Source organism: Nyctereutes procyonoides, unplaced genomic scaffold (genome assembly GCF_905146905.1).
Source record: "Nyctereutes procyonoides isolate TBG_1078 unplaced genomic scaffold, NYPRO_anot_genome, whole genome shotgun sequence".
Classification (NCBI taxonomy): Eukaryota; Metazoa; Chordata; class Mammalia; order Carnivora; family Canidae; genus Nyctereutes; species Nyctereutes procyonoides.
This window is the reverse complement of record NW_026575042.1, coordinates 38,470,576-38,496,523: the sequence shown is the minus strand read 5'-3', so window position 1 is coordinate 38,496,523 and position 25,948 is coordinate 38,470,576. Positions and strand designations below refer to the sequence as shown.

Here is a 25,948-nt window from a genome sequence, read left to right as displayed (position 1 = left end):
TTCCTCAGTAATTTAAAAACAATTAGCTTAAATACATTAACTTTATTAAGATTTTTTTCTATTTATAAAATGAGAATAACATTGCAAATGACGTGTTATAATTATGTGATAAATATAAAACAGCACTGTGTCTGGCATACTATAGGAAACAATAATTGATATTAGTATTATGTTACGATAGCTTGACCAACATAAAAATAGAAAAAGTTATAAAATCAATTAAAAATAATTAATGGAGGGGTGCCTGGGTGGCTCAGTTAAGCATCCAACTCTTGATTTTGGCTCAGGTCATGATCTCAGGGTTATGAGATCAAGCCCCATATTGGGCTCCATGCTGGTTATGGAGCCTGCTTGAGATTCTCTCCCTTTCCCTCTGCCTCTCCCCCACCCCCTTTCTCTCTCCCTCTCTTAAAAAAAAATAATGAAGGGAGATATTGGAAAGTAGGTACTTATCTTAAAACTATAAAGCCTATAGCATACCATCTGGCACATGCCAGATTTTAATGCATGTCCATCATGGCTCCTACTATCTGTGTCCCCTATACTTTAGCATTTTGTCTGTGTAATTCTCTGCAAAAGCCTCCTAGGAAGAATAAATAATGCAAAAGTAAGTTGGGCCAGATCAAAATCTGGAGCCTAGCTTCATTTATTTTATATTCCAGTGCATATTAGAATAAATTAATTTTGAATTCCAGTAACTATTAGGAAACTATCATGGTGACAGACATGCTCTTGAAATAGAACAAAATAAAATTTTAAAACAAACTGGAAAAGACCACTGTCAAAAACAATTAGCTTTATTTATTTCAGAATAGTGAAGAATATGATATGTCTTAGAATTAAGAGCTCGTGGTATACCTGGGTGGCTCAGTAGTTGGGCATCTGCCTTTAGCTCAGGCCGTGATCCTGGGGTCCCGGATTGAGTCCCACATCGAGCTCCCCACAGGGAGCCAGCTTCTCTTTCTGCCTATGTCTCTGGCTCTCTCTCTCTCTCTCTCTCTCTCTCATGAATAAATAAATAAAATCTTTAAGAAAAAAAAAAAAAAAGAATGAAGAGCTCAGAAACCAGCCCAAATTACAGAGCTAATAAGTTGTGACTTTGGGCAAGCCACTTTACCTTTTTGTAATCTATAAGAAGTTTAGGTTCATTCTTCACTGAGGTATGCTCTTGTTCTATTAGCCAGTTTATTGATCATAAAGTGAACTTTTAGAATGTTTTAATCATCTTCTAAAAGTACTTTTTAAAAGGGTTACTTTTAGAAAAAACATTTAAGCAGCATCATTTGGGAGCAACAAAACCGTTTATCCACGTGTCTCAGAATATAGGATGGTATTTGGACAAGACTGAAGCCAAAGCCTCACAATTTAGGAATTAATTGTAAATCAGATCAAGAAAACTATTTGCTTGTTCAAATTTTGCTTTGCTCAAATATAATTATATAGTCATTGATCTCTCGAGATGTCCATTTTTAGTAGTCAGCTACTTACCATATTTTAAGAATCTTTGTCGTAGTCATGTATCATTAATCAGTTATAATCATCTAAAAATCTTTACTGAATTCTTGGTAATTTTAGGCAATACTAAACGGTTCCAATATTTGCTTCACAGGAGATTCCTCTTTTCACGTTTTAACAGTTTTCTGCTTGCTATCTGTAAAACCTTACAGTAATTGGATCCTTCAATATAACATTTAGAAATCCTTTTCTGTTTTTGGTAGCTTCTTATATGAATAAGCCTCACAGTACTAGCGAATACCATAATGTTCAGTCTATGGACCATGTGTGTTGGCCTGCTTCCAGCCATATCCCTCCTGTGTCCACACCAGTAACTGAACTTTCTCGAATTTGTTCCCTTGTTGGAATGCCACAACCAGATTTCTCCTTTCTTAGAACACCACAGGTATAGTATATTACTGTTCCATTTATATAAGTTCTTTAACACTGAACTTAAATAAATTGACTGAAAATCTTTGGCTAAAAATAATATAATGGAAAAAAATTTTTAAATAAAATAATAATATGGAGCTGACTTTTTTTTTTTCTTTCTGAGCGACATAGACTTATATTTCCCACTATGGGTCACTCATGTTTATCGCAGAGCCCACAGAGATGAGATGCTGACAGAGAGGAACCTGGGCAGCACATCGCCTGGACAGATTGATAGAGCTAGGGATCTTGGTCTGCTGCTGTAGACCAAGTTTGGGCCTCATAAATTCCCACTTTTTTTTTTTTTTGAGGACCTTCAACAATTTTTGTTTACTTGTGTTCTGTCCATATTAACTTTTAGAAATGAAACTGGAAAACATTAAAAATACTTATTAAAAATAACTTTTCAAAAACTTAGTGGGAAGAGTGGCAACTGCTCTACATTTTTGCATCTTTTCCATCCCTAGCTTAACAGAGAAGCTAGATTCTCATATTTGCTTCTTATTATCAGTCTCTTGTCCTGTATTTTAGTTGAAATACACAAAGAAAAATCTGGCCCAAACTGATTGATAGAGAAAGGGAGAGAATTTTAATAACTTTTTCAGATAGTGGATATTTTTCGCTACTACATTATAATGTGATATTTTCTTAGAAGTTAGTTGCAATGTGGAATCTAAAGCTAAATCAGTGAATTTTCTGTCCTGTTTATACTTGTAAGAAACTGAGAGTGGAAAAGGCAAATAACACCTTAATACTATTATGAAAATAGTTTTGACTTCAAGGACCTCCTTAAAGGGTTTCAGGGACCCCCAGGATCCCCAAAATGTACCTTAAGAACCACTTACTACAGGGAGGATTGTTTTATCCTCTTCATATCCAAGTTCTTGATATAGTCTCACTTAGAAAGCAAACTTAAACTAACATTATTACACAAAAATGACTATCTTTTTAAAAAGTAGAATTTTAAAAAAATTTTTGTAAGACAAAAAATGTATAATAAGAAGTTATAACTTAAATGTGAACATAAGATTGGTCATTACTGCTAAGTCTTTCAGATTTTGGCAATTAATTCATATTAATTAAATATCTGTTTGTGGAAGGGAGTCAGCAAATTTTTTTTTCAAGGGCCAGATAGTAAATAATTTAGGCTTTGTGGACCATATGGTCTCTATCGCAACTACTCAGCGAGGCTGTTAAAGTATGAAAGTAAACATAGGCAACACATGAAAGAATGGACTCGGCTATGTTGCAAAACAAAAATAAAAACACCTTATTTATAAAAACAACCAAAAGGCCTACAACCCTTGGTATAAAGAAAAAAAAAATTGTTGGCTTTCATTTGTATTAGGATTTTTGACCCTTGAGCTAATTAAGGAGCATTTTATTTTATAAGCATTGCAAGATAAGAAAACAATTCTAAAATTTTTGCAGGGCAATCCAAAACTAAACCGATCATCCTTTTTGGATTTTTGAATACTTTTTTATAGACTGTCACATGAAATTATTCTGCTTGTTTAGACTAAGCTTAAGGGGAGGACACCAACATCCTAGACAGATAACTTTACAAACATTCATATTCTTTTTTAGACAATGACAGTTTGCCAGGTAAAGTTATCTAATGGCTTACTGGTACATGGACCACAGTGCCATTCTGAAAATGAAGCCAAGGAAAAAGCTGCACTTTTTGCTTTACAACAATTGGTAAGAATTGATCCTGACTTCTCTACTAAACTTTTAATTAATCTCTATGGATGTTTTTTTGCATGGTCTTCTAACTTTTAAATACTTCCATAGGGCTCTTTGGGAGTGAATTTCCCTTTGCCTCCACCACTATTTCCAAATTATCCTCCTGCTGTACCACCTGGAACCATTCCTCCAGTTTTTCCTCAAACTACTGGTGAGATATTTGGCTCTTCTAAATATTTATTGAGTTACTATTTTTAAAAAGTTATTTCAAGTGCTCATTTCAGCAGCACATATACTAGAAAGTTATTTTAAGAAGTATCATTTTGAGGAAACCAAAAAATTTATCTAAATGTCTAGGGAATGAAAGAAAGAATTGTGGCTCCACTGTGGCTAAAGTAGGACTGTTCTTTGTTCTGGGCAGTTCCTTATTCCCCCGTAGCTGCCACCAGATGAATTTGGATTTAAGTCAGACACCAAAACAGAAAGAAAACAGAGGTAGAGGGATAAAAAACAGGTAAGGCTTGGAAGCTGTGGATGTGAAAGAAACTGCCTTTGATGATGAAGGAGATGAAGAATGAAGGAGTTTTTAACCTTACTATGTATCTCTCAATATTCTCTCATAACTGTCTTTCTCCTTAAGTAGAGCCTGAGTTATCAACCAGGTAGCTCCCTGCTTCCTGTAGCCATTTGGGGTCTTCGAAATGTTCTGAGGGAATGAAAAGATCACTGGAATCAGGATGGTTTTGTCCAGGCTCTTTTACTGACTTTGAGGAAAACGTGTAACCTTTTAGGAACTCCATTTTCTTATTTATGCTAGGCTGTGTCCAGGATTTCTTTGAAATCATTTTGTAATTTCATGATTCTAAATCTTAAGCTCATTAAATATGTCTTTTTATCATCACTTTTTCCTAATAGCAGTTGGCTTCTTTATATCCTAATCATCATCATTTTAAAACCAATCATTTGTTTATTTGAAGTTTAAAAATTTCTTTTCTGAGCTTACTATATGCCAGGTATTATTCTAAGACCTCTATATATCAAATCCTCACTACCAGCATTATAAAATTTAATAATGCGGGCAGCCTAGTGGCTCAGCAGTTTACTGCCGCCTTCAGTCCAGGGCCTGATCCTGGAGACCCGGGATCGAGTCCCACATCAGGCTCCCTGCATGAAGCCTGCTTCTCCCTCTGCCTGTGTCTCTGCCTTTCTCTTTCTCTCTCTCTCTCTCTCTCTCTCTCTCTCTCTCTCTCTCTCTCTCTCATGAATAAATGAATAAAATCTTTTTAAAATTTTAATAATACTGATGAAACAAGTTATCTCTTCTCTTTGCCCAAACTAAATGAAACTGAACAATAAATGATTTTAAAGGTGTAAATCTACAAGGACAGATAAATGAAAGAAGAAATATCAGCAGATTAGAAATTTGAAAAGAGTTCCAGATGAGAAAAGCAATTGAAGGAGTAGTAACTAATTTAGCAGAGTAGGGATAAGTTACCAACTAAAATATCTGTAGAAGATAATACAAATGAGTTGATGAGCAGCTCATCCCTCACAAATCCCAAGAGATTCAGAACTTGGAAGTGTCAGAAGCTAACAGAGCTTCCAGTGAGACATGAGCTGAAAACAGGAGGATTGTTTCAAAGTCTGAATATGGAAGAATGGGACTCTTCTGCATATCCTTCCCCTATACAGCCATGCATTTGCCTCTTCAGACAGAGCACTGGAGGTATGTACTACAGAGGGCTGCATAGATATGGGGATGCCAGGCACAAAGTAGAGTATAAGGCTGATAACTAAGATTAAGGTAAATTTCCTTTTCCCAATCCTATTCTTAGTTTGTAGCCAGCCTTAGCTCATATAGGAAGTGGAAAGATGGTTCTTTTCAGAAATTCATTGAACTCTAAAGAAAAGACCTGGTGACTTGGAAGATATTTCAACCAAAAGAGTGGCTTGCTACCAATGAGAAGTGGATCTCTTAGGACTATCCTAGAGAGAAACCCTCAAGTCATCTAACCCCTTACCACAAACACTGCTTCTAATCACAGTTTTAGTGCCTCACTCTTTAATATGAATAGATACTAGACTGTGAGAGATCCTGAACATTTTGGGAAAAATCTCTAAAATTAAAAGAGCCCAAAAAAAGACAAATGAAAGGAACCTAGACATAGAGATAATATAGGAAATAAATAAGACTTCAAAGATAGTTCACACTTAATATTCTTAGATAAAAACAATATTGCAACTAAAACAGAAGAACAAGAATGTAAGGGGGGAGAAAGAAGAATAATTGGAGAATAAGAACTAAATTGTTTTTTGTTTTTTTTTTTTTAATTTTTATTTTATGATAGTCACAGAGAGAGAGAGAGAGGCAGAGACACAGGCAGAGGGAGAAGCAGGCTCCATGCACCGGGAACCCGATATGGGATTCGATCCCGGGTCTCCAGGATCGCGCCCTGGGCCAAAGGCAGGCGCCAAACCGCTGCGCCACCCAGGGATCCCCAAGAACTAAATTGTTAAGTTGAAATTTTAAATTCCAATAGATAAAGCCCTAGCAAAGTCAAAGAGAGAATAGGGGAAAATCAGAAAGAAGGGAGATTTAGAGGAAGAGTGTACAGATCCAATACCTATTTATTTAAAGTTCCAGACCAATAAACCACAGACAAATAGAAAGGAAGAAAGCATCAAAGAAATAAGATAAAGTTTTCTCGACTAAAGGACGTGCAACTCTAAATTGAAAGAGACATCAAATGCTTATCACGGTGAATGAAAAGAGATAGAGATTGCCCTGAAATTGAGAATACCAGTGGTAAAGAGGATGCCTGAAAAAAACTGGGAAGCCGTTGAGCATTGAATACATCAAAATTCTGAGTCAGAATTTGTTTTATCTTAGATTTCTCTGTATAGCCAAACTATGAATCTTGTGCAAGGTAGAATACATTGTTAGATGTGCAAATCTACTTCTTATGCACCCTTTCGTAAGAAGCTAGAGGTTTATATGCTCCAGCAAAACAAAGTAGTTCTGAGAGAGAAAGAAAAAGGAAGAGAGGGGAAAGGAAAGGAAAGGAAAGGAAAGGAAAGGAAAGGAAAGGAAAGGAAAGGAAAGGAAAGGAAAGGAAAGGAAAGGAAAGGAAAGGAAAGGAAAGGAAAGGAAAGGAGAAAGAAAAGAAAAGAAAAGAAAGAAAGAAGAGAAAAGAAAAGAAAAGAAAGAAAAGAAAAACCATAAGACAAAACCACAGGAGGCCTAAGTATACTTACACAATTTACACAATGAATGGAAGTCCCAGGATGCTAGCAGGTCTAGAAAGTAACTAGTCCCAATTGGAAGAGCAGAGGGAGGTCTTGGCAGGTAAGATAGTTATCTGATAGATGGGCAGCATTTGGAAAAACATTACGGATAAGTACATAGACTAAGAAGTTTTAAAAAGATAAAGTACTTTAAAAAGATAAGTACTTTTAAAAGAATGATAAAAGCTTTACGAGAAAAGAAAAACATAATCAGAGTAGCCTACTTGGCTCTGTAATTACAATATTTACACAACCGCATACTGTAAACCTCATTTATTTAAACAAATATTGTGATATATTTATATTGGAAGGACAGATCAAGTAGCAAGGATGGTATAAAATAATTTTAATTTTAATCTACTTGAATATTGATATATCTTAATAGGAAATCAGTAGATCTAAAAATGCCTAATATTGAAAAATGTAGTAGTGTAAGCAAATTATTGAACAGTGGTAGAAATAAACAGCTTAAATTGTTAAACCTGGGATAATCTGCTGTATTATGTTGAAAATCTTTTTACTACAATATGTATGTACTATTTTGACTCTTTAAGAAAATGTAGGGCAGGCCGGGTGGCTCAGCGGTTTAGCGCCGCCTTCAGCCCAAGGCCTGATCCTGGAGACCTGGGATCGAGTCCCACATCAGGCTCCCTGCATGGAGCCTGCTTCTCCCTCTGCCTGTGTCTCTGCCTCTCTCTCTCTCTCTCTCTCTCTCTCTCTCTCTCTCTTTCTCTCTCTGTCTCATAAATAAATAATTTAAAAAAATATTTTAAAAAAAAGAAAATGTAATTTGCCTAAGGACCTAAGCTCCTGAGTAGCAAAACTGTCATTAATTTAATTTGACTGCCTTTTCACTTTCAAAACTGAATCCAGTAACTATATATAAATTTTTAGTGTAATTAGTATATGTAGATTATGAGAATGTAATATCTAAAAGGAATGATTGTTTCACTTATCAATATTTTACAGCTTGAAATTTTTACCTTTTTCATATTAATTATTGCATTTATGTTCATTACTGTATCATGTTTATAATATTGTATTCCTACCTACCAAGAAGTTTAAGGTTATGATTGGAATTCTTTTGGTCTTATAATAGGTGCCCTCCAACAACCCAATTAAAATTCATGGTATAGGTAAAAGCCAAGAGATTTCAGTGTTAATCAGGGGGAAAAAATGAATTATCAGATTAACATTTTAAAGTTATTTTATAGATTTCTATTTTATGGTATTAAAAGTCAAGCTCTACGTTGGGCATGGAGTCTGCTTAATATTCTCTTTCTCCCTCCGCCCCTGCCTCCGCTCTGAAAACAAATAAGCAGACAAACAAAAACAATACAGACTGCTTGGGTACCTCAAAAAATTGAGAATAAAAGTGATCAGCAATACCACTTCTGGGTATTTACCCAAAGAAAACAATAACACTAATTCAGAAAGATGTATGCACGCTTATGGAAGAAACCTGAGTGTCCACCAGAATAAAACAGAGAAAAACAAATGCTATATGATTTCATTTATATGCAGAATCTAAAAACAAACAGAACAAACTCATAAGTGGTGGTTGCCAGAGGAGAAGGGTGTGGGGATATGGGCAAACAGGTGAAGGAACCAAGAGGTACAAACTTCCAGTTAATAAACAAGGCACAAAAATGAAAAGTACAGCAGAGGGAATATATTCAATAATATTTTAATTACTTTGGTGACAGGTAGTAATCACACTTACCACGGTGAGTACTTTGTAATGTACATAAATGTCAAACTACTGTTGTACACCTGATACTTATATAGTATGTCAACTGTATTTCATAGGCTCCCCAGGTGATTCAGATACTCAAATCAGGTTTGGAAACTACTGGTTCAGTATGCTTTTAATAAGAAACAAAATGTAATTTTTTTTGTAATTACAAATATTAGAATAGGGAAAAGAAAAATTCTACATGTCATATGAAAGTGATCAGATTTCAAGACTTGAGCTTTTTTGGTTTTTTTGTAGGCTGGGATCACTATGGAAGCAACTTAGCATTGGGGGCAGGTGAGATCCTTAAGATTTCTCTCTTTGTGCCCTGACTTTTCTCCCCCAAGGGACAGTGTCATGATCCTTTTAATATTTTTTAATAGTATTAAAAATATTTCTAAAGCTCATATAAGTATATGGTACTATTGTCCTTTGTAAGCCAGACAGCATAATGACAAGCTGACTTACGTAGATATTTCTTGGTCCTAAGGGGGATTACCAAGGTGGAATGTTGTAAGCAAAATTAATCATAAGATAAGTGTATGCCCTTTGCCAAGATGAAAAAAAAAAAAAAAAAAAAAAACAAACAAAAAAGAGTAGCAAAGGGAGATCTTAAATTTCAGGGTTTTGATTATACCATTTTACTAAAAAAGAAAATTTCCATGATTCTTAACAGCTAATATAATGCCTTCATCATCTCACCTCTTTGGCTCCATGCCATGGGGACCACCAGTGCCAGTTCCTGGAAAACCCTTTCATCATACTTCATATTCTGGGACCATGCCCATGGCTGGGGGAATGCCAGGTGGTGTGCACAATCAATTCATACCTCTACAGGTGAGACCTCAAAAGAGAATTACTATATTTTTAAGAGCGTTAGTTTTTTAATGCTTAAGGACTATTGAGAAAATTTTGTTTATTTAATTATTATTCATTCAATGCCAACTAGAAGCCCAGTACTGGTCTGGGTGCTAAGACTATATATTATGACTGGTGGTCAGGGTTCCTGGCTGGCTCAGTTGATAAGGCATGCAACTCTTGATCTTAGGGTCATGAGTTCAAGACCCACATTGAGTGTAGAGATTACTTTAAAAAATAAATAAAAATATTTTTTAAAAAAAGAATGTATATTGTGACCAACAGTGACCAATCTGACCTGGTCCCTGCTATCTCAAGTTTGTGTTCTAATAAATAATAATAATTACAGCAAATAATATCCTTTTCTAGCACAAAGTGATTTTAATATATGTAACTATATTATATAAATTTTCTTTATATTTAAGTTACAGAGAATTTTTAAATTTCATAACTAAATTCCTTTAATTTCTAAAGTCTGGTTTGGAGATTTTAAGTGAAAGTCACAAGTCAGCATGATTGACAGATATTAGCAACATGGTTTATGACACTAGTTTTTTCTGTGTACATTGTTAATTAATGATGCTTTTATTCCTTAAAGGTTACTAAGAAAAGGGTTGCAAATAAAAAGAACTTTGAGAGTAAGGAGGCCCAGTGTTCTCAAGCTACCCCACTTCAGACTAGCCAGCCAGGGTCTTCCAATGTCACCAAAGTGATTCCACAGGAGAGTTCATCAGCTTCCTTAAAGTCCTCTCAGATTACTCAGCCTGCATCTTCTTTTCAAGTTGAAGCTGCCTCCCAAGGCCATAATGTGTCTCACCACAAGTCAACACCAAGCTCTTCTTCAAGAAGAAAATCAAGAAAACTGGCTGTCAATTTTGGCGTTTCTAAACCTTCTGAATAAATTTGGTACTTGGAATTAAATTAATTTCTTTCCTTTCCACTCACCTTTTTAGAAATCCATATCTGTGTCTCATTAAAAATTAGAATATGCTATTTTAAAATAATATGTTTCAATTAAAAATTTTTTTCAATTAAAAAGTTTTAATTTTTCAGGCACTTTTCATGCTATATCAAATTGTGCATCTTAAACATGTGCAGTTTGTTTTACATCAATTATACCTCAGTAAAGCTGTAAAAAAAGAAAAACTAAATTAAACTTTGCATTAAAATAGTATCAGTGGACTAAGCATTAAAATGTAATCACTCTAACTCTTGGCCTATCATCATTAGAAGTATCCTGAACTATGAATTAGACATCGTAGTGCAATAATAAAAAAAACATTTTTACACTATTGAGGGATAATTAAATGGAGCATGAAAATTGGGCCTCAGGTGTAATTTACTGAATGTGGATTTTATTTCTCTTTTTAATGATGTGACAGGTTTGTCAGGAGAATGGCTGTTATTTATAAGTATTTTAACTTACATTTTGTTGTCTCTGAGGGTCCTTTAGACCTGCTGTGAAATGATCACACTTGTTGTGGTGCTGCCAGTTTTGCTTTATTCTAAATTTTGTACCAAAGCAACTTTAGAATACTGAGAAGAGTATTTCATTTAACTGCTTAGAACTATAAATAGCGATCTAGATTTGAGCAATTAATTACAATTTTTTAGATTATTCAAGAACCAGCATTAGAAATTTCTAATAAAATTAAGTTTCAAAATCTACAGGGTACAACAACTACAAATTAATCTTCTAATAGAATAAAGTAAAATATATTAATCATGTTGTTAGTTGAAAATAAGTTGTGTTATTCTTTTGTATAGCTTTTTACCTGCTTCCTCAAACATATATGAGAGCTCTACTGTTTGATCCATGTGTAGTGCTTCTTGGGACTGATGAAATTCTAATTTTTTAAAAAATTCTCTAAGGTGTGCTATTATACAGGCACAATCAGTTTGTACTTTATTTACATGACAAATGCCTGTCTCATTCTGTTTCCATATTTTTAGCTTTATGCTGAACTGTTCAGTGACTCTGGCATTTTGTCTTTGCATGTCATGTGTGGGTGTGTATTGTTCAAGCTGTGGCTGTTGAAATTATTTTAGAATTTATGAAAATTTCTCAGTGGTACCAGGGCCTGAGTTTTTATGTGTGTGTGTGTGTGTGTGTGTATATATACACACACACACACACACACACATATATTTATCCTTTAGTTTTTGTGATATGCTTATATTTTTAAGGAAGTAAGTTATCATACTTTTTTAAAAGGTAGGAACCATAATGTTTCTATGAAGCTGCTTATTATTATATCCAGTTTCATTTAATTCATTAAAAACTCTGCCATGAATCTTAGTCTGTTTGTTCTTTAAATGCTGATATTGAACTAAATGGATTCCTTTCTCTAACTGCTGATTTCAGAGTTTCTCTAAATGTTAATAGGATATTTGTATATTAGTAGTGCCTTTAGTAAGAGATAAATGTTCCTTATCTGTCATTTATTATAGTCATGTGAGTTTCTGTGATTTTATTTTCTGTTTTCCAGATTCAGATATATTCATTGGTTCCCAGCATTTCCTTGTTGGAAATGTTTATCTGTAGTGGGATCTTGAATAATGAGGCTCAAATAATTCTCAGTGTTTGTCCTGAGTATCTCACAAACATGTATTTGTTTTGAAAAGGAAGTCTCTATTATGAGAATACAATACAAAAAAGTTAAATTGTGACAATAATGTTCTGTTAACCTCTTACTACTTTAAAATGTGTAATAATTTTCACCTTATGTACCTGTAAAAATGCCAGCATTCAAGAATTGCCTCACTCATCACTGCTATGTGGCCCCTCTGAGAACAGTGCACAAGCAACATCTTTTTTAGAGTACAAAGGAAGTAGCATGTGCCATCTTCTGAAAACTCTAAGAAAAATTTCAACAAGCATATTGCCACTGAACCCATGAGGATGTTTCCCCAGTGTTGGAGCAAAGTGAGCTGATGATTATACATAGATAGGCAGTAAAAGTGTTTTCTTTTCATTCCTTCCTCCCTTTTTAAAATAAACATAGCATTCTAAAGGTCAAGATTGAAGAGAGATTAAAATAGGAAAGAGCTCGATAATGACTAGATTAGTGGTCAAGGCTTCATCTCTATTCCTTTCCTCTTGTAGACCTATTCCAAATGTGGGCATGAGATCAGTAGGAGATCAACAGGACTTGTGCCTCTCTGTGGAGGATGTACGAAGCAGAGACTGTTTTTAGCTCATGATAATCTTGAGGAGACTAGATTTGTTGATAGTTTGGGAAACTTGTAATTTTTCCCTATTGGATGGGGCAAACTCAGACCAGCTCAAAGTTTAGAAATATGCCCTTTTCGACTATTGAAGCTGCTGTAAACATTCTGTGAAAGCTGTGGTCTGGATAGGGCACAGAAGAGCAGAGTCCCCATATTGCTTCATGCTTCCACATAATCAAAGCAGTTAAATCTAAATATTCTTATTCAGTAATTTCTCTTTTTTTAGTGCATTAAGTGAATTTTGAAATTGATTCTTCTAGTCTCATTGTTCCTTGTTACAATTGCCTGCAATACCTGAGTTTTATAATTTGACAAAATGTGTTGATTTAAACATCATGTAGACTAAAGTCTTAAGCATCTGAGAGTCATTTGCATGAAACAGTAATTTTGCCATTGTGTGTACCTTGATTTCAATGTAAGATGTTCCTTGCAGGGATAAGTAGTTCTTTTAGAACTGAAAAGATAAGGTTTGTTTTTTACTTTTGGGAAAGATGAAGAACTCTTGATGCAGGATTTTCTGGTATTTCTTTTCCTGTGATCAGGTATTTGCTTTGGTTTTAGATTTCCAAACTAATCTAGAATCTTCATTTTAAGGGGAGGGGCAGTGAAGGAATTGGAAGAAGGAAACCAATTAAATAAGATATATCTAATCACTGCATTTTCAGGCTATATTCTATCTTTCTAGCTCAAGGAAATAGATAAAGCTGCAGGGGCTTTTTTATTCACTCACTTTTTAATCATCTGTTCTATCCGAATTAATGAATCATACATTTTTGTAGTGGTTGTCTAACTCTTACCTTAAGATAGATAAAACTGTCCAGATCTCCACTGATCTAATGTGCTTTATGTCATTGTTCAGAGCATCTTTTTTAAAGCAACGGTGTGCAATTTCCCAGCTTTTTGAGCTTGCTGTCTTTCTTAGGATCATCTTGCTTCCAAATTAGAGTTTTACAATGGAGGAGAATTAATTTATTGGAGAGAGATAATCGTAACAAGCATTCTCTATTTTTTTAAAAAAAAATAATCACTGAAGCTCCTTTATCATTTTTCTAGAAATAATGATAGTTCTCAGACTGGCAGTGTTCTTTATGTATATGTTTGTAAGCTTTGTCAGTAGAAGTCTTTTTCACAGGAGCTTCCTTTCCTAGTTGGGATAAAGCTTAAAATTCCAGTAATGAATATTTTTCAAGCTGACCTGGTTCTTATTTCCGTCAGACCTCTCCATCTTCCGCCAGGGTGCAGTAAGAGACAGCGTTGAAACAAACAGGCAACAGTGCCTCACCACTGTAACCATACTAAGTAAACAGCTCAGATACCACTAATCTTTTTTTTTTTTTTTTTTTTTTTTAGAGAGAGAGGGAAAAAAATGTATAAAATAGTTTTAGTAATTAAGAATATCAGCAATCCATAGCTGCTTTTGTGTTTGTGTGTATGTCAGTGAACCAACAATTATGCCTTGCTCAATCAATGCATTCAGCCATCTCAAGTGCAATTTGTGATGGAGACTCTGGTTTCCAGTAGATAGTTTTACATAGTTAAACCTGTAAAAATTAATGTTTTTCCAACAGTACACCCATTGCTATTGATTTCAGCAATTGGTATACTATTAAACTGCCTAGGCCAAATAATTAAGTTTATGCAGATGTTTTAATAATTTGAAGCCAAATTCTCATACTGTTTATCATGAAATAATAGGACTGAGAATTTGGTCCACGGTTTGCTTTAAGTTATTTTATTCCTTTCCCTTTACAGCTAAGGGGCTTTTTCCTTTGTTTGGGGGTTTGGTTTTTTGTCATTTTGTTTTGCTTGCACCTAGTTGCTTCTTTGAGGGCTTTCATCTATTTTAATATATGAGTAATAAATAGTGTGCTGTGTCGTCAAAGTGTTCAACATTCTGTTCACTTAAACAATATAATTCATACATATATACCTTAATTCATTTCTTTTCTCACATAGCTATTTTATAAGTAACTGGAATTTTTCATTAGATCTTATACAGAGCAGTATTTTATTAAAAATTCAAAAGGGAAGACTTTTATGTGCTCATTTTGTAGTTTTTGTTTTTTAAATATCTTTACATTGTCTGCAATTAAAGTGTTTTAAACTTGCATTGGAATGGACTCCAAATGTATTTTTGTGTTGTTAAGTTGTACATTTGTAGATCTCTAGCATGAAGTTAGCCTTAAAATGTTGTGCAGAAGGATTTTAAAATATAAGAGTCACTGAAAGAATTTAAACATCTGTACATGTTAAATGCTATATGGATTTTAATTAAACACTTGAGAATGATTTCATAAGCTGTCCTTGTATATTTGCATTAATATCAAAAGTAGAAACATTACAATATTCACTTAAACCCTCTATCTTTTTATATCTGTATTTTGAATTTATGTCATTTAGAGTAAACTGACATAGCATGATTGGTGGATAAAGTCTGAAAATTGTAGATTCAGATGGCCACTGTTCAAAACCTTTCTCTATTTATTACTAGTTGTATATAAGTCGGTATCATAGTAGCATTGCCAAGTTATATTAACGTCTAAGCCTCAGTTTCTTCATCTTCTAAAGGATGAAAACACTCTTTGTGTTATTAATATGTATAAAGCACTAGATACATATACTAGGTGTATTACAAATGTTAGTAAATAAGGATTTGTCCTGTGTATATGAAGATCTATTGACTGGCTTCCAAACACAGAGTTCTTGTTCTTCACTTGGGCATCTGGGAGACTCTTCTCTTTCTGTTCTTCTTTTCCTTGTCACAGTCCTTTCTATGTCTTTTCTATTATGCAGGGGAAGGTTCTTAGAGAGCCACAGAGAAAGAGGCTCTAATTTCTACTCATACTTCTGGGGAATCCACAAGACAACACCTTGCTAATATTAGCCAGGTCTCACAATAGAACTCTGGTGCATTACTTTACCAAAGTCTCTCAATGGTATGGGTCAGAAGGAGTTGGAAAGAAGGGTTAAGGAGGGAAGAAAATTTCTTCCTACTATATCTGCTTCCATTTCTGCCCAATAAACCTCAGACTGCCTCTACCACTGTACTTCACTTAAGACCCCAAGTAGTCATCACATCCTGATACAGTATTTGGGCCCCTGATCCAGCAGGAGGCCTGTGGTCTAGGCTCACCAGTAGAGACTTAGCTATTTTTTCTCCTCATTCCCCCAGACTCTCAGATCCTCATACTGAGATCCATAGTAACCACCCCTGTTCACCCCAATTCTATAGCATCATTGGTGCTCCCCTCCAATCTCGGCACCAATCTTTTGACATGAACATCAAAACTAAACAAACCAAAACCCACTCAGGCTGGCTTAAGGAAAGTAAACTTGTTGCAAGAAATTAAGGCAATCTTACAGAATCTAATCCAGGAAGTACAATCAGGCCTCTCAGGAACTGAACCTTAGGCGGTTACTGTCCAGTCTGTGGTCTCTGTAACTCTGTAGATCAGGTCACTCATCTGTAGTAGGGGGTGGGCAGGCCATTTTGAGAAACCACCCCTACTGGGCTATGAGTTGATAAGGAAATGACTACCTCTCTAAGACAGTTTCTTGAGCAACAGCCACATCCTGGGCCAGCAGTCCTTACAGTTTTTACATAAAAGAAGGTCTGCAAAACAGTTTTACCCTAATAGCAACCAAAGCTCACTATAGGACCTTGCAAACAGCTCTCATAAAAGGGTCATCCCTGTTAAACTTTAACTTGGAAAATGATTGCCTTTAGAATTTTCCAGTGCTTTTTGGGGTCACTGATTACTACAATTGTAGGAGTCTTAGCCATGTTTCACTGAGTTCCTAGATAGAGGGTCAATAAATAAGTCTACCGATATGAAATGTTTACTAAGTGCCTAATATCCCAGGCCAATATTATAAATGGTTTACATAGATGTCTTCTTTAATCCTCATAACCCTATCATGTAAGTAGGTTTTGCCTCTGCAATAATCTGACTCTAAATCCTACACTCTGAATCACTTTGTTACACTAGAAAGTTCAGGTTTCATAATCAAGTTTTTACATCAACGCTGTATATTTAGTTTTATTATGAATTTGCTCCCATTCATTTCATTTGCTATTTATTGGTATTTTTTAAAGATTTTATTTATTTATTCATGAGAGTCAGAGAGAGAGAGAGGCAGAGACACAGGCAGAGGGAGAAGCAGGCTCCATGCAGGGAGCCTGATGTGGGACTCGATCCCAGTTCTCCAGGATCACGCCCTGGGCCAAAGGTGGCGCTAAATCGCTGAGCCACCCGGGCTGCCCTATTTGGTATCTTTTAAGGGCTTCGCACAAGCATAGCATTAACAAATGTTAGTGAAACCTAGTCTTGACTATCTTGACATAAAGTCAGTAGAAGAGAAAGACAAGTGAAGCACCAGGCACAGTATAATCAGTACACAAGAAGGAAACCTCACAGCCTGGGGGGGGGGGGGGGGAAGTATCACGGTTTCTTTTCTGAAGGAGCTAAGTCTCAAAGGACTTCAGTGAGAGGAGGAGACTGATCAGAACTAAGATATGTGTGGTGCTGAATAAGAGAGGTCAGAGGTAAAAGGGAGGTGAAGGTAGGCGCTAGATCGTAAAGAACATTGCAGACCATTTTAAAGTATTTGAATTTCATCCTAAGACTGTCTTAGCCAAAGTTGTTTTATTTGGCATAACAAAATCCCACTTACACTAGCTCAAGATAAAATAAAATGAGGGTGAGAATAGAAGATTTATCATATGGATGCAGGAAAAATGCCTAGAATCCAAGAGCAAGAACACAGCTGTGCTTCAAAGGGGCCTGGTCCAAGAACAAGAAAGCTACCAGGAACATGAATATCTACCTTTTCTAGTCTCATCTCTGCCTAACACTCATGGCTTCCATGTTCCAGCCATACATTGCTTCAGTTCCAGCAACCAGCCTAGGACTAGCGTGTCTCTATCTCAACTCCAGATGGGCTGAGTTTGTGTCAGATGTTCACCTCTGCCTAGGCGCAACACAAACATGGCTGCCATGGCCCATTCCTGTGGAATAGTGTTCTTTAGAGCAAGAAGGGTTGGGATGGGAAGACATCCCCAGAATGCTCTTCTGTTCAGAGCTATTATGATTTTAAGAAAGGATTATGTGCTTTCAAAATGAAAATGGGTGGCATTATATAGACTAGAGAGAGGAAATCCTAGAAAGCTGTTTCAGTTAATCCAAGTACAAATGAAGCAGCTGCACCAGTTCTTAGAGGCTCTTCTATTCAATATGTTGGATATCACAGTGAAAGAAGACATGTGGAATCAGGATCAATCTCTCAGGCTGACCCATTAATATTTTATCAGAGAGCCTCTCTGGTGCATTGCACTTCATGGTGTATTTGGTCCCAGAGCCTTTCTGAGGAGAATCACCTGCTCCCGGAACATGACCTGCTAAGTCTCTTTTTTGTCTAAGAAATATGAGTTATATCCAGGAAGTCTTTCTCAGCCTGATAACACTTCCTAGAATGTCAAACAAATATTGACTTCTACAACCATATTCATAGATTATCAGGACCTTAAACTCCTATTTCTTACTAAGAAATGTATCACCGGGTCAGAGCTACTCTCAACCGCAAGGTCATGAATGGCAGTGAGGTACTCTGCTTATTATCTTAGAACACATGTTCTGCTTATTAGGACACAAATTGATGGAGAAATCCCATATATGATGCCCAAGGCTGAGCATTACTCCACTGTGTCGGTTGCAGGGCTTTACAGTTTGTATTACTCACAGGTACAAGTCACTTATTGTGTCTCCATGAATATAGCCCTGAAGTTCTACTCAAGGCACAGTACTAATAACGGTTCCTACTTAGGAGGTGTCCACCAGGTACCAGTAACTTTACAGAACACTTTCATCCTCAAAACAATAATTATATTGAAATGGTACTTAATCACTTAACAAATAAGGAAATTAAGACACAAAGAGGTTAACCTGTCCAAAGATAGTATAGTATAGTATGTAATTGAGCTGGAATTCAAAAGAAATCAGTTGAATCCCCAAACCTGTGTTCCAGCCTTCTCTTTTTAAATTAAATTTTAATTATACATGGCTACCTTTCCTACAAAATTTTTAAGCATGACAGGTAAGAGTACAATCTTTTTGTTCACCTTCTAAGGGTAATTCCTGTAAGAGTGTGGTGTGTATCCTCCTAGTCTTTTTTGATACCCATACACTATCTGAACGTATAACTACTTACAGCTGTTTTTTGTTTTTATTTCATGTAAGTGGCATCGTGCTTTATGCATTATTCCTGAGTTTGACTTTTTCCCTGAACAAATATCTCTGAGGCTTAACCTGCTCCACCACTCACTGCTATTCCCCTTCCTAGGTTACCTGCTTCTCTAAAAACTTGGCAGATTAAGAGCTAGTGTTCTGAACCTCAGTACCAGACACCTTTAAGGGAATTTTGTTTCTTGTTTTCAACATTTCGTTACAAAAAATTTATTTAAAAATAGTGAAGTTTAAAATATTATACATCCACCTAGGTTCTACCATTAACACTTTACTTGCTTTATTACATATCCATCCATCTATCCATCCACAGGAATTTTAATGGTAGAAGAGCTCCCTGCAGCACCTTGCTAAGTCACCTGCTCTGCTTAGGTTGTCGAATGACCAATACTATCCCTAACTGGATGAGTAGGGAGCAGTGGTAAGGCTACCTGTGGAATCCAGTTTGTCAGATGTCCGCAGAGGTCTCCATCCTGGAAAGGATATGTTTTAATGGAAGAGTGACCAATCATGCAGAACACCCAAGACTACTTGACTGAAGAAATCACTCAGAATGGTCTAGAATTGTACCTAGGGTTGAAAAGACTATAAGAAGATGGAATACATATTGGACTACCAAAGCAAACTGTCCTGAGTCCTTGCTTTTTTAGAGGGAGGCAGCAAAAGCGTGCCATCGATAATCCTGATGGACTTCAAGGAAGCCATCGCGGTGGAAGCCATCGCTTCCCCAAGTGGATCAATGTCCTTCCCTATCCAACTCAAATCTGTGGAGCAACAGCCCTGAGCCAGCTGTTTGCAGCACCGAGTGGCAGTAACTACTGTACAAAACAGTAAGTCTATCTCTATAGGAATTGGTGGTCAAGATCCTTATTGTGATTAACCGTGTAGTTGAACAGCCTGAAAAGATGAATGAGATCTCTAGGTACAAAGTTGCCAAGTTTTATGTCCCTCTGTGTCTGACATTTTTTTATGGAATGTGGCCAAAAATGAATGAATACAATGATACCTTAAAAAGAGAGCATTCTCCAGCACCTGGAGCTCTGCTGGTTAAGTATCGAACTCTTGATTTTTGGCTCAGGTCATGATCTCAGGGTTGTGAGATTGAGCCCTGCATCGGGCTCCACGCTGGGCATGGAGCCTGCTTGGGATTCTCTCTCTTCCTCTCCCTTTGCCCCTCCCCTCTCAAAACTGGTTTTAATAACTTGCAGCAAAACTTAAGTATACAGCATTCTGGTTGCAGTTTTGTCTGTGGGGATTCTTCAGTTACGTTTGTTCCAGGAATATGTCCCCACTCCAGTGATTCAGGTTATCAGGCCTGTAACATGTAGGCAGAAGTATTCCACAAAGAAAGCAAGAGGTGATGGAGTGCTGGGGAGGACAGCTTTCTGGTAGAGGGCAAGAAATCACTAGAGGACATGCCAGCAGGAAACAGGGGTAGATTTAGAGGGGCTGGCAGTGCAGAAGGGCAGTGCTTGAAGGACATACTTCAAAATATGTTCCACATGTATTAGTTGAGGGCCTACTATGTGCCAGGCACTGCCAGGAAATTCAGGTTTTCAGGGAAGAACTATAAAGAAGGGGGAAGAGCAATGAGGGCTCAGCCAGCATGCAGACTGTGTTCCCTTCATATAGAAATGACTGTGTGTTTATAAAACAACTCTCCTACCTCATTCAGGACCCTAAAGAGCAATTTCCTTTCTCTCTTCTTTAATCAGAACATTAAAAGGTAAGCTGACATGATTTCCAGGCAACGAAGGACTTTTGGCAGGAAATTTTGCTCTTTCCCCTTCACTGCAAAACAATATCTTCCCTTTTCTGGGCAATGATTGCACACAGGTCCTTGGTTAAGAACGGAGATGTTAGTCATAGTCATTGTCTTTGTCTGTTCCTCTCTGGAAAGGAAAAACCATTACAGAGTAAAATCAGAATGTCCTTGTGAGGGGACTTGGCAGAGAAGAGGACACAAAGCCTGAATTAGCAGCATCAGACCAGTGCAGGTGCCCATGGCAAGGAGCACAGGAGCTTAAATGCCAGGATCTGTACACGTTGCAGTATCAGCTGTGAGACAAACTATTAATTCAGGTTTTGTGACTTTTACTTTTTTTTTAAGGCAGAAGTCCATCATTACTAAATAATAAATCTTTTCTGAATTCAACACACACAAATCACTTTCCCCTCTTCAATAGCCTAATCAAACACCAGGAGAGTCTTCACTGGTATCTCTGGAGTTTCGGATGATGCTTTCCCAATTACATTTCTTTAGGGCCACTAAGTGAAAAGGAAGATTTTTTTTTTTGCTTTAATGTCATCATGTGGCATTTCTACACTTACTACTAGCAAAAAATATAGATCACAATCACATGAGTCATTTTTGATTCCTCTCCTGCCACAGTTGGTTCTCAAGTCCTGGTGCATTGTCATCTGAATCTGCCCTCTTCTCTCCATCCTCATTACTGCCTTAATACAAGTCCACTTCCTCTTACATTCAGCCTATTGGAATGGTCCCCCATTTTTCCTACTTCCAGTCTTGGACCACTCCAAGCCCTAAAAAAAAAAAAGTACTGTTCATGGACCAAGTACTTTTTATCATTCTGTCATTTACCTTACCATGTGTTGTGAAATAGACATTTTATTTCATTTTATTGTGATAACACAACATAAAATTACTCCTCTTTTTAAGTTTTTAAGTATACAACTCAGTATTGGTACTATGGGTGCAATATTGTACAGCAGAGTTTTAAAATTTGAGTGAAATGTTACATTTATCGATTAATAACTCCCTATTTCCTCCTCCTTCCAACTCCTAGCAACCATTTCAGATTAATGTCTTCTCTGAGATTTCCTCAGATTGAAGTTTTCCTCAAGCACCCAGCAATAAATACAAATATACAAGGGTCCATTATCATGACATTTTTGGACACAAAGGCCAAAAGTTTTTGAAAGTTTCCAAAAAAAAAAAGATTATATAAAAAGGAGTAGGAACAATAATGACTTAAGGCTTCTCTAGGGCAATGCCAGAAGGTAGAGAATAATGGGGAACTGGCTTCAAAATACTGAAAGGAAATAATTTCTAACACAGAATTCTATTCCCAGCCAATTAGCAATAAAACGTTAGGATAAAGACATTTTAAGATAAAAGTCACAAACAGTTTACTTTCTAAGTATGTCTTCTCAAGAAACTACTGAAGGATATGCAGTAACAAAGTGAGAATGTAAGTCAAGATTGAAGATTTAAACCAAATGGAAAGTTTTCAGTTCACAGGAGAAAATAATTTCCACAGTGATAAAAAGGGAAGTCCTGATTTGAAAGCTACCACCAGGGATCCCTGGGTGGCGCAGCGGTTTGGTGCCTGCCTTTGGCCCAGGGTGTGATCCTGGAGACCTGGGATTGAGTCCCATGTCAGGCTCCTGGTGCATGGAGCCTGCTTCTCCCTCTGCCTGTGTCTCTGCCTCTCTCTCTCTCTGTGTGACTATCATAAATAAATAAAATTTTTTTTAAAAAAATTGAAAGCTACCACCGGGCCTAGAGGCCAACCAGCATAACTAGAAAAAGTTAGGGAGTTCCAGAAAAGAATGTCTTTAAGAAAATGAACTTTGAGAAAATTTCTGACCCAGAAAAGAAAGTCTTTTTTTTTTTAATTTTTATTTATTTATGATAGTCACACACACAGAGAGAGAGAGAGAGGCAGAGACACAGGCAGAGGGAGAAGCAGGCTCCATGCACCGGGAGCCCGACGTGGGATTCGATCCCGGGTCTCCAGGATCGCGCCCTGGGCCAAAGGCAGGCGCTAAATCGCTGCGCCACCCAGGGATCCCCAGAAAAGAAAGTCTTTAAGAAAATGAATTTTGAGAAAATTTCTGATGTTTCTGAACATTTTCAGAGGAGATTTAGAAAACTATAAGAGGTATTTGGGTTGAATTAATAAGTTCAAGTGGAAAAGTCAGCTATATTAATATATTAATTCCAGAGAAAATAGAACAGTTTTACAGAAAAAGAAAATAATATATGTCCAGCAAAAGAAATAGATGGCATAATTCAAGAGAGTTTAATAGACTAATAGTTTTTAGGTATAAGCAGACTTAAGAAAACTAAAAAGACTAATAACAATATAGGAAATATTACTACTCTAGGCCTGAAGAGGCAAGAAGAAGATGCAATTCCTTGGTCCCAAAGACCCAAACACTCTCCTATGGAGGGTGTTTACTTGACAAGAACTGTGGCCTATTGTAGAAGCAGCAACAAACCCAAGACTACCTAGTAAAAGGGAGGGAGCTAGGAAACAAATACTAGGCCCTCATTTTGTCCTTCCTCCAATACCCTGCTAATGCCTTCTATTGGTCCAACTTAACTGAGTAACCATAGCGCAAAGGTGCCCTTTGATAGAGTCTGCGCATATCAGCCTCTGAGACACAGGGCTGAAGAAGGATGGAGAGTGAATTTGGACAGGTAAACAGAAGATATACAGCATAATATCGACACATTGGGTCAACTGTGGATTTTTTTAATGTTGATAATAATGGAAACATGAAATAGTAATCCCAACAAAATCATGTTACAACTGTATGAGGAAGATGGAAAGGATGCACATGTGTGGTGGTGGTGGTGGTGGTGGTGGATGGAAATGTGTGTGTACTCTTCCATGGTGAAAGTCAATAGATCATGCCCAAAGCTGGGGGGAAAAAAAAGGTATGTTACTCACGGAAAGAAAATACAAAGAGATGACTGCCTAAAATAAAATGCAATAAAACAACAAAGCAATTGAAGAAGATCTCTCACTTTCTTGTCAGTCCTAACACCCTATGGTCTCATGGTCCGTAGGTGGAAAATGGTACATTTGACTAGTGAAACCTCTACCTCAAGAACAACGCAGAGATTCAAAATCTATAAATGAAGCTCAAAGTATCACTCCACGATGACTTATGAAGTACAAAGGGGCGAGGGTACCGTCACAGTGTGGAGTTCGGTGGTCACTACCTTCGGCAATGGTCAAGCTTGGCAATACAGGTATCCTCGCTTTTTGAAAGTTCACATTTTGCCACTTTGCTTTCACGAAAGACCTAGTTAGTACCTGCTTTTGCTCACTAAAAGAAATCCAAAGAGGTTGTTCCCTTTTATGAAGAAAGGCTAAAAGCTAAAACTCGCATTCAGTGCTTGTGTTGCAGGCAGCCCGGCCTCGGTGGGGCAGCCCCCCGGGGGAGCAGCAAGAGGGCCCACCCCCCTCCTTCCCTGGGACCTACACTCAGCATCTCAGCATCAAGCCGCCGCAGCTTTGACCTGTGTCTGTGAGCGTTTGTGCTTTGCTCCATTTATTTTGTGCATCCATCAGCAAGGTGTGTCCTAAGGTATCAGAAAAGCCTAAGAGAGGTTATTGGGGGGGGGGGGTGCTGGGAATGCACAAACTTTCTGCCATGTAGTTAATGGTAACTGCCTCTTCACTTTACATCATTTTGGCTTACGAAGGGTTTCATACAAAAGGAATTCTTTCGCACTGTGGGAGAAGCCCTAGTTGCCAAGAGCAGGAGGGGATTGATAATTCTATGTTTCTTGCTGTGATGCAAGGGGAAGGACATAACGTCTCCCATTTGGTATTCTTGCCAAAAATGCCTCTCCTGACTTCAATACACAGAAACAGTCAAACAAATCTGGGTTAATGGAACGGATCCGGTCCAGACAACTGGCCTCATCTCTTCCAAGGGAGGTTGGGGGCAGGGGATACTGGGGGAGATTTAAGAAACCTAATACTCAAAACTAATGTGTGAATCTTGACTAGATCTAGGTTAGGAAAAAAAGATTGATGAGACATTTTGTGGAACAAGGGGCCTCTGTGAGTATGGGTGACGTTGAATTAGTGTCAGTGTTTTCTCGGGTTTAGCAACGATGTAGTTATTTAGGAGATGTTTTTTAATCTGGGAAGATGTACATGGAAGTATTTAGGAATGAAGTGTCCTATCTCTACCCCCCACTTTCAGATGGTCTGGCATGGAGGAAGTCTAGGAAAAGATGGAGGCAGTGTGGTAAGAAGTCGACAGTAGCCCTTCAGGTGAGGATGATTCAGGTATAAATATCTAAGTATTGCTTTCAGCTTTTGTGCAGGTTCAAAAAAACATTTTTTTGAGAAAGTGCTTCTGGGGCAGCCTTGCTGGCTCAGTGGTTTAGTGCCGCCTTCAGCCCAGGGTGTGATCCTGGAGACCCGGGATCGAGTCCCACGTTGGGGCTCCCTGCATGGGGCCTGCTTCTCCCTCTGCCTGTGTCTCTGCCTCTCTCTCTTTTTGTGTCTCTCAAGAATAAATAAATAAAATCTCTAAAAAAAAAAGTGCTTCTGAGGAGGGACAAACATGGGGATGGATGAGCTGCTGCTGTTTCATAATAAGCCCCGTTGAGTATTTGACTCTATAAACTACATGCATGTTTGACTTTGATCAGAATAAAAACCAATAAAATGCCAAGGCTAATTCAAGAAATGTCACAATATTGAGAAATGTTGTATGATAATCAAATCAGAACTCAAATAGGGATTCGTACTTTAAAAATTTGGCACCAGAGGCTGAGGGCTGGAATTTACCTTGAAGAACCTCTCAGCCTGCTTCCTCCATTGTAAGGATTCATTACATGAGGCTCAGGGGAGTTAAGTGACTTGCCCAAGGTCAAGCGCCTGTGTAGCAACAGAGACAGGTCGAGAGGTCAGATCTCTTCACTTCCATTCCAAAAATCTTTCCTTATTTATACGCCACAACTTACCTGCTATTGTACAACACTCTTGCACGGTGAGTAAGCAGCTGTTCAGCACTCTGTGCTCTTTTCTCAAGAAAGATACGGACAGCAGTGGGTGAAAGGGTAGGAGGAAGGAAAAACACAAACCAAGAAAACCACAGTTGGATATTAGCGGGGAAGGGCAATTGAGACTGACATTGCGGAGTGGTTACTCTCAGGCAATAAAGAATTCATTCTCCCAAATTACAGGGTTTCATCTGCTCACACTGTAAT

The 25,948-nt window shown here is 37.2% G+C and overlaps 1 protein-coding gene across 4 annotated transcripts in view; it reads left to right on the top strand.

Annotated features, from left to right (window-relative positions):
* The window catches only part of XRN1 (5'-3' exoribonuclease 1), a 110,190-nt gene extending 95,180 nt beyond the window's left edge, over nucleotides 1-15,010 (top strand). For 2 of the 4 annotated variants that reach the window (XM_055321148.1, XM_055321146.1), the window contains 6 exons: nucleotides 1,719-1,900; nucleotides 3,514-3,627; nucleotides 3,721-3,823; nucleotides 8,891-8,929; nucleotides 9,309-9,469; nucleotides 10,089-15,010. In XM_055321148.1, the coding sequence (XP_055177123.1) occupies nucleotides 1,719-1,900; nucleotides 3,514-3,627; nucleotides 3,721-3,823; nucleotides 8,891-8,929; nucleotides 9,309-9,469; nucleotides 10,089-10,391 (902 nt within the window). In that variant the 3' untranslated portion in view covers nucleotides 10,392-15,010. The remainder of the gene's footprint in view (nucleotides 1-1,718; nucleotides 1,901-3,513; nucleotides 3,628-3,720; nucleotides 3,824-8,890; nucleotides 8,930-9,308; nucleotides 9,470-10,088) is intronic. The other 2 variants (XM_055321150.1, XM_055321147.1) reach the window with 1 other exon arrangement.
* Nucleotides 15,011-25,948: the final 10,938 nt, after the last annotated feature.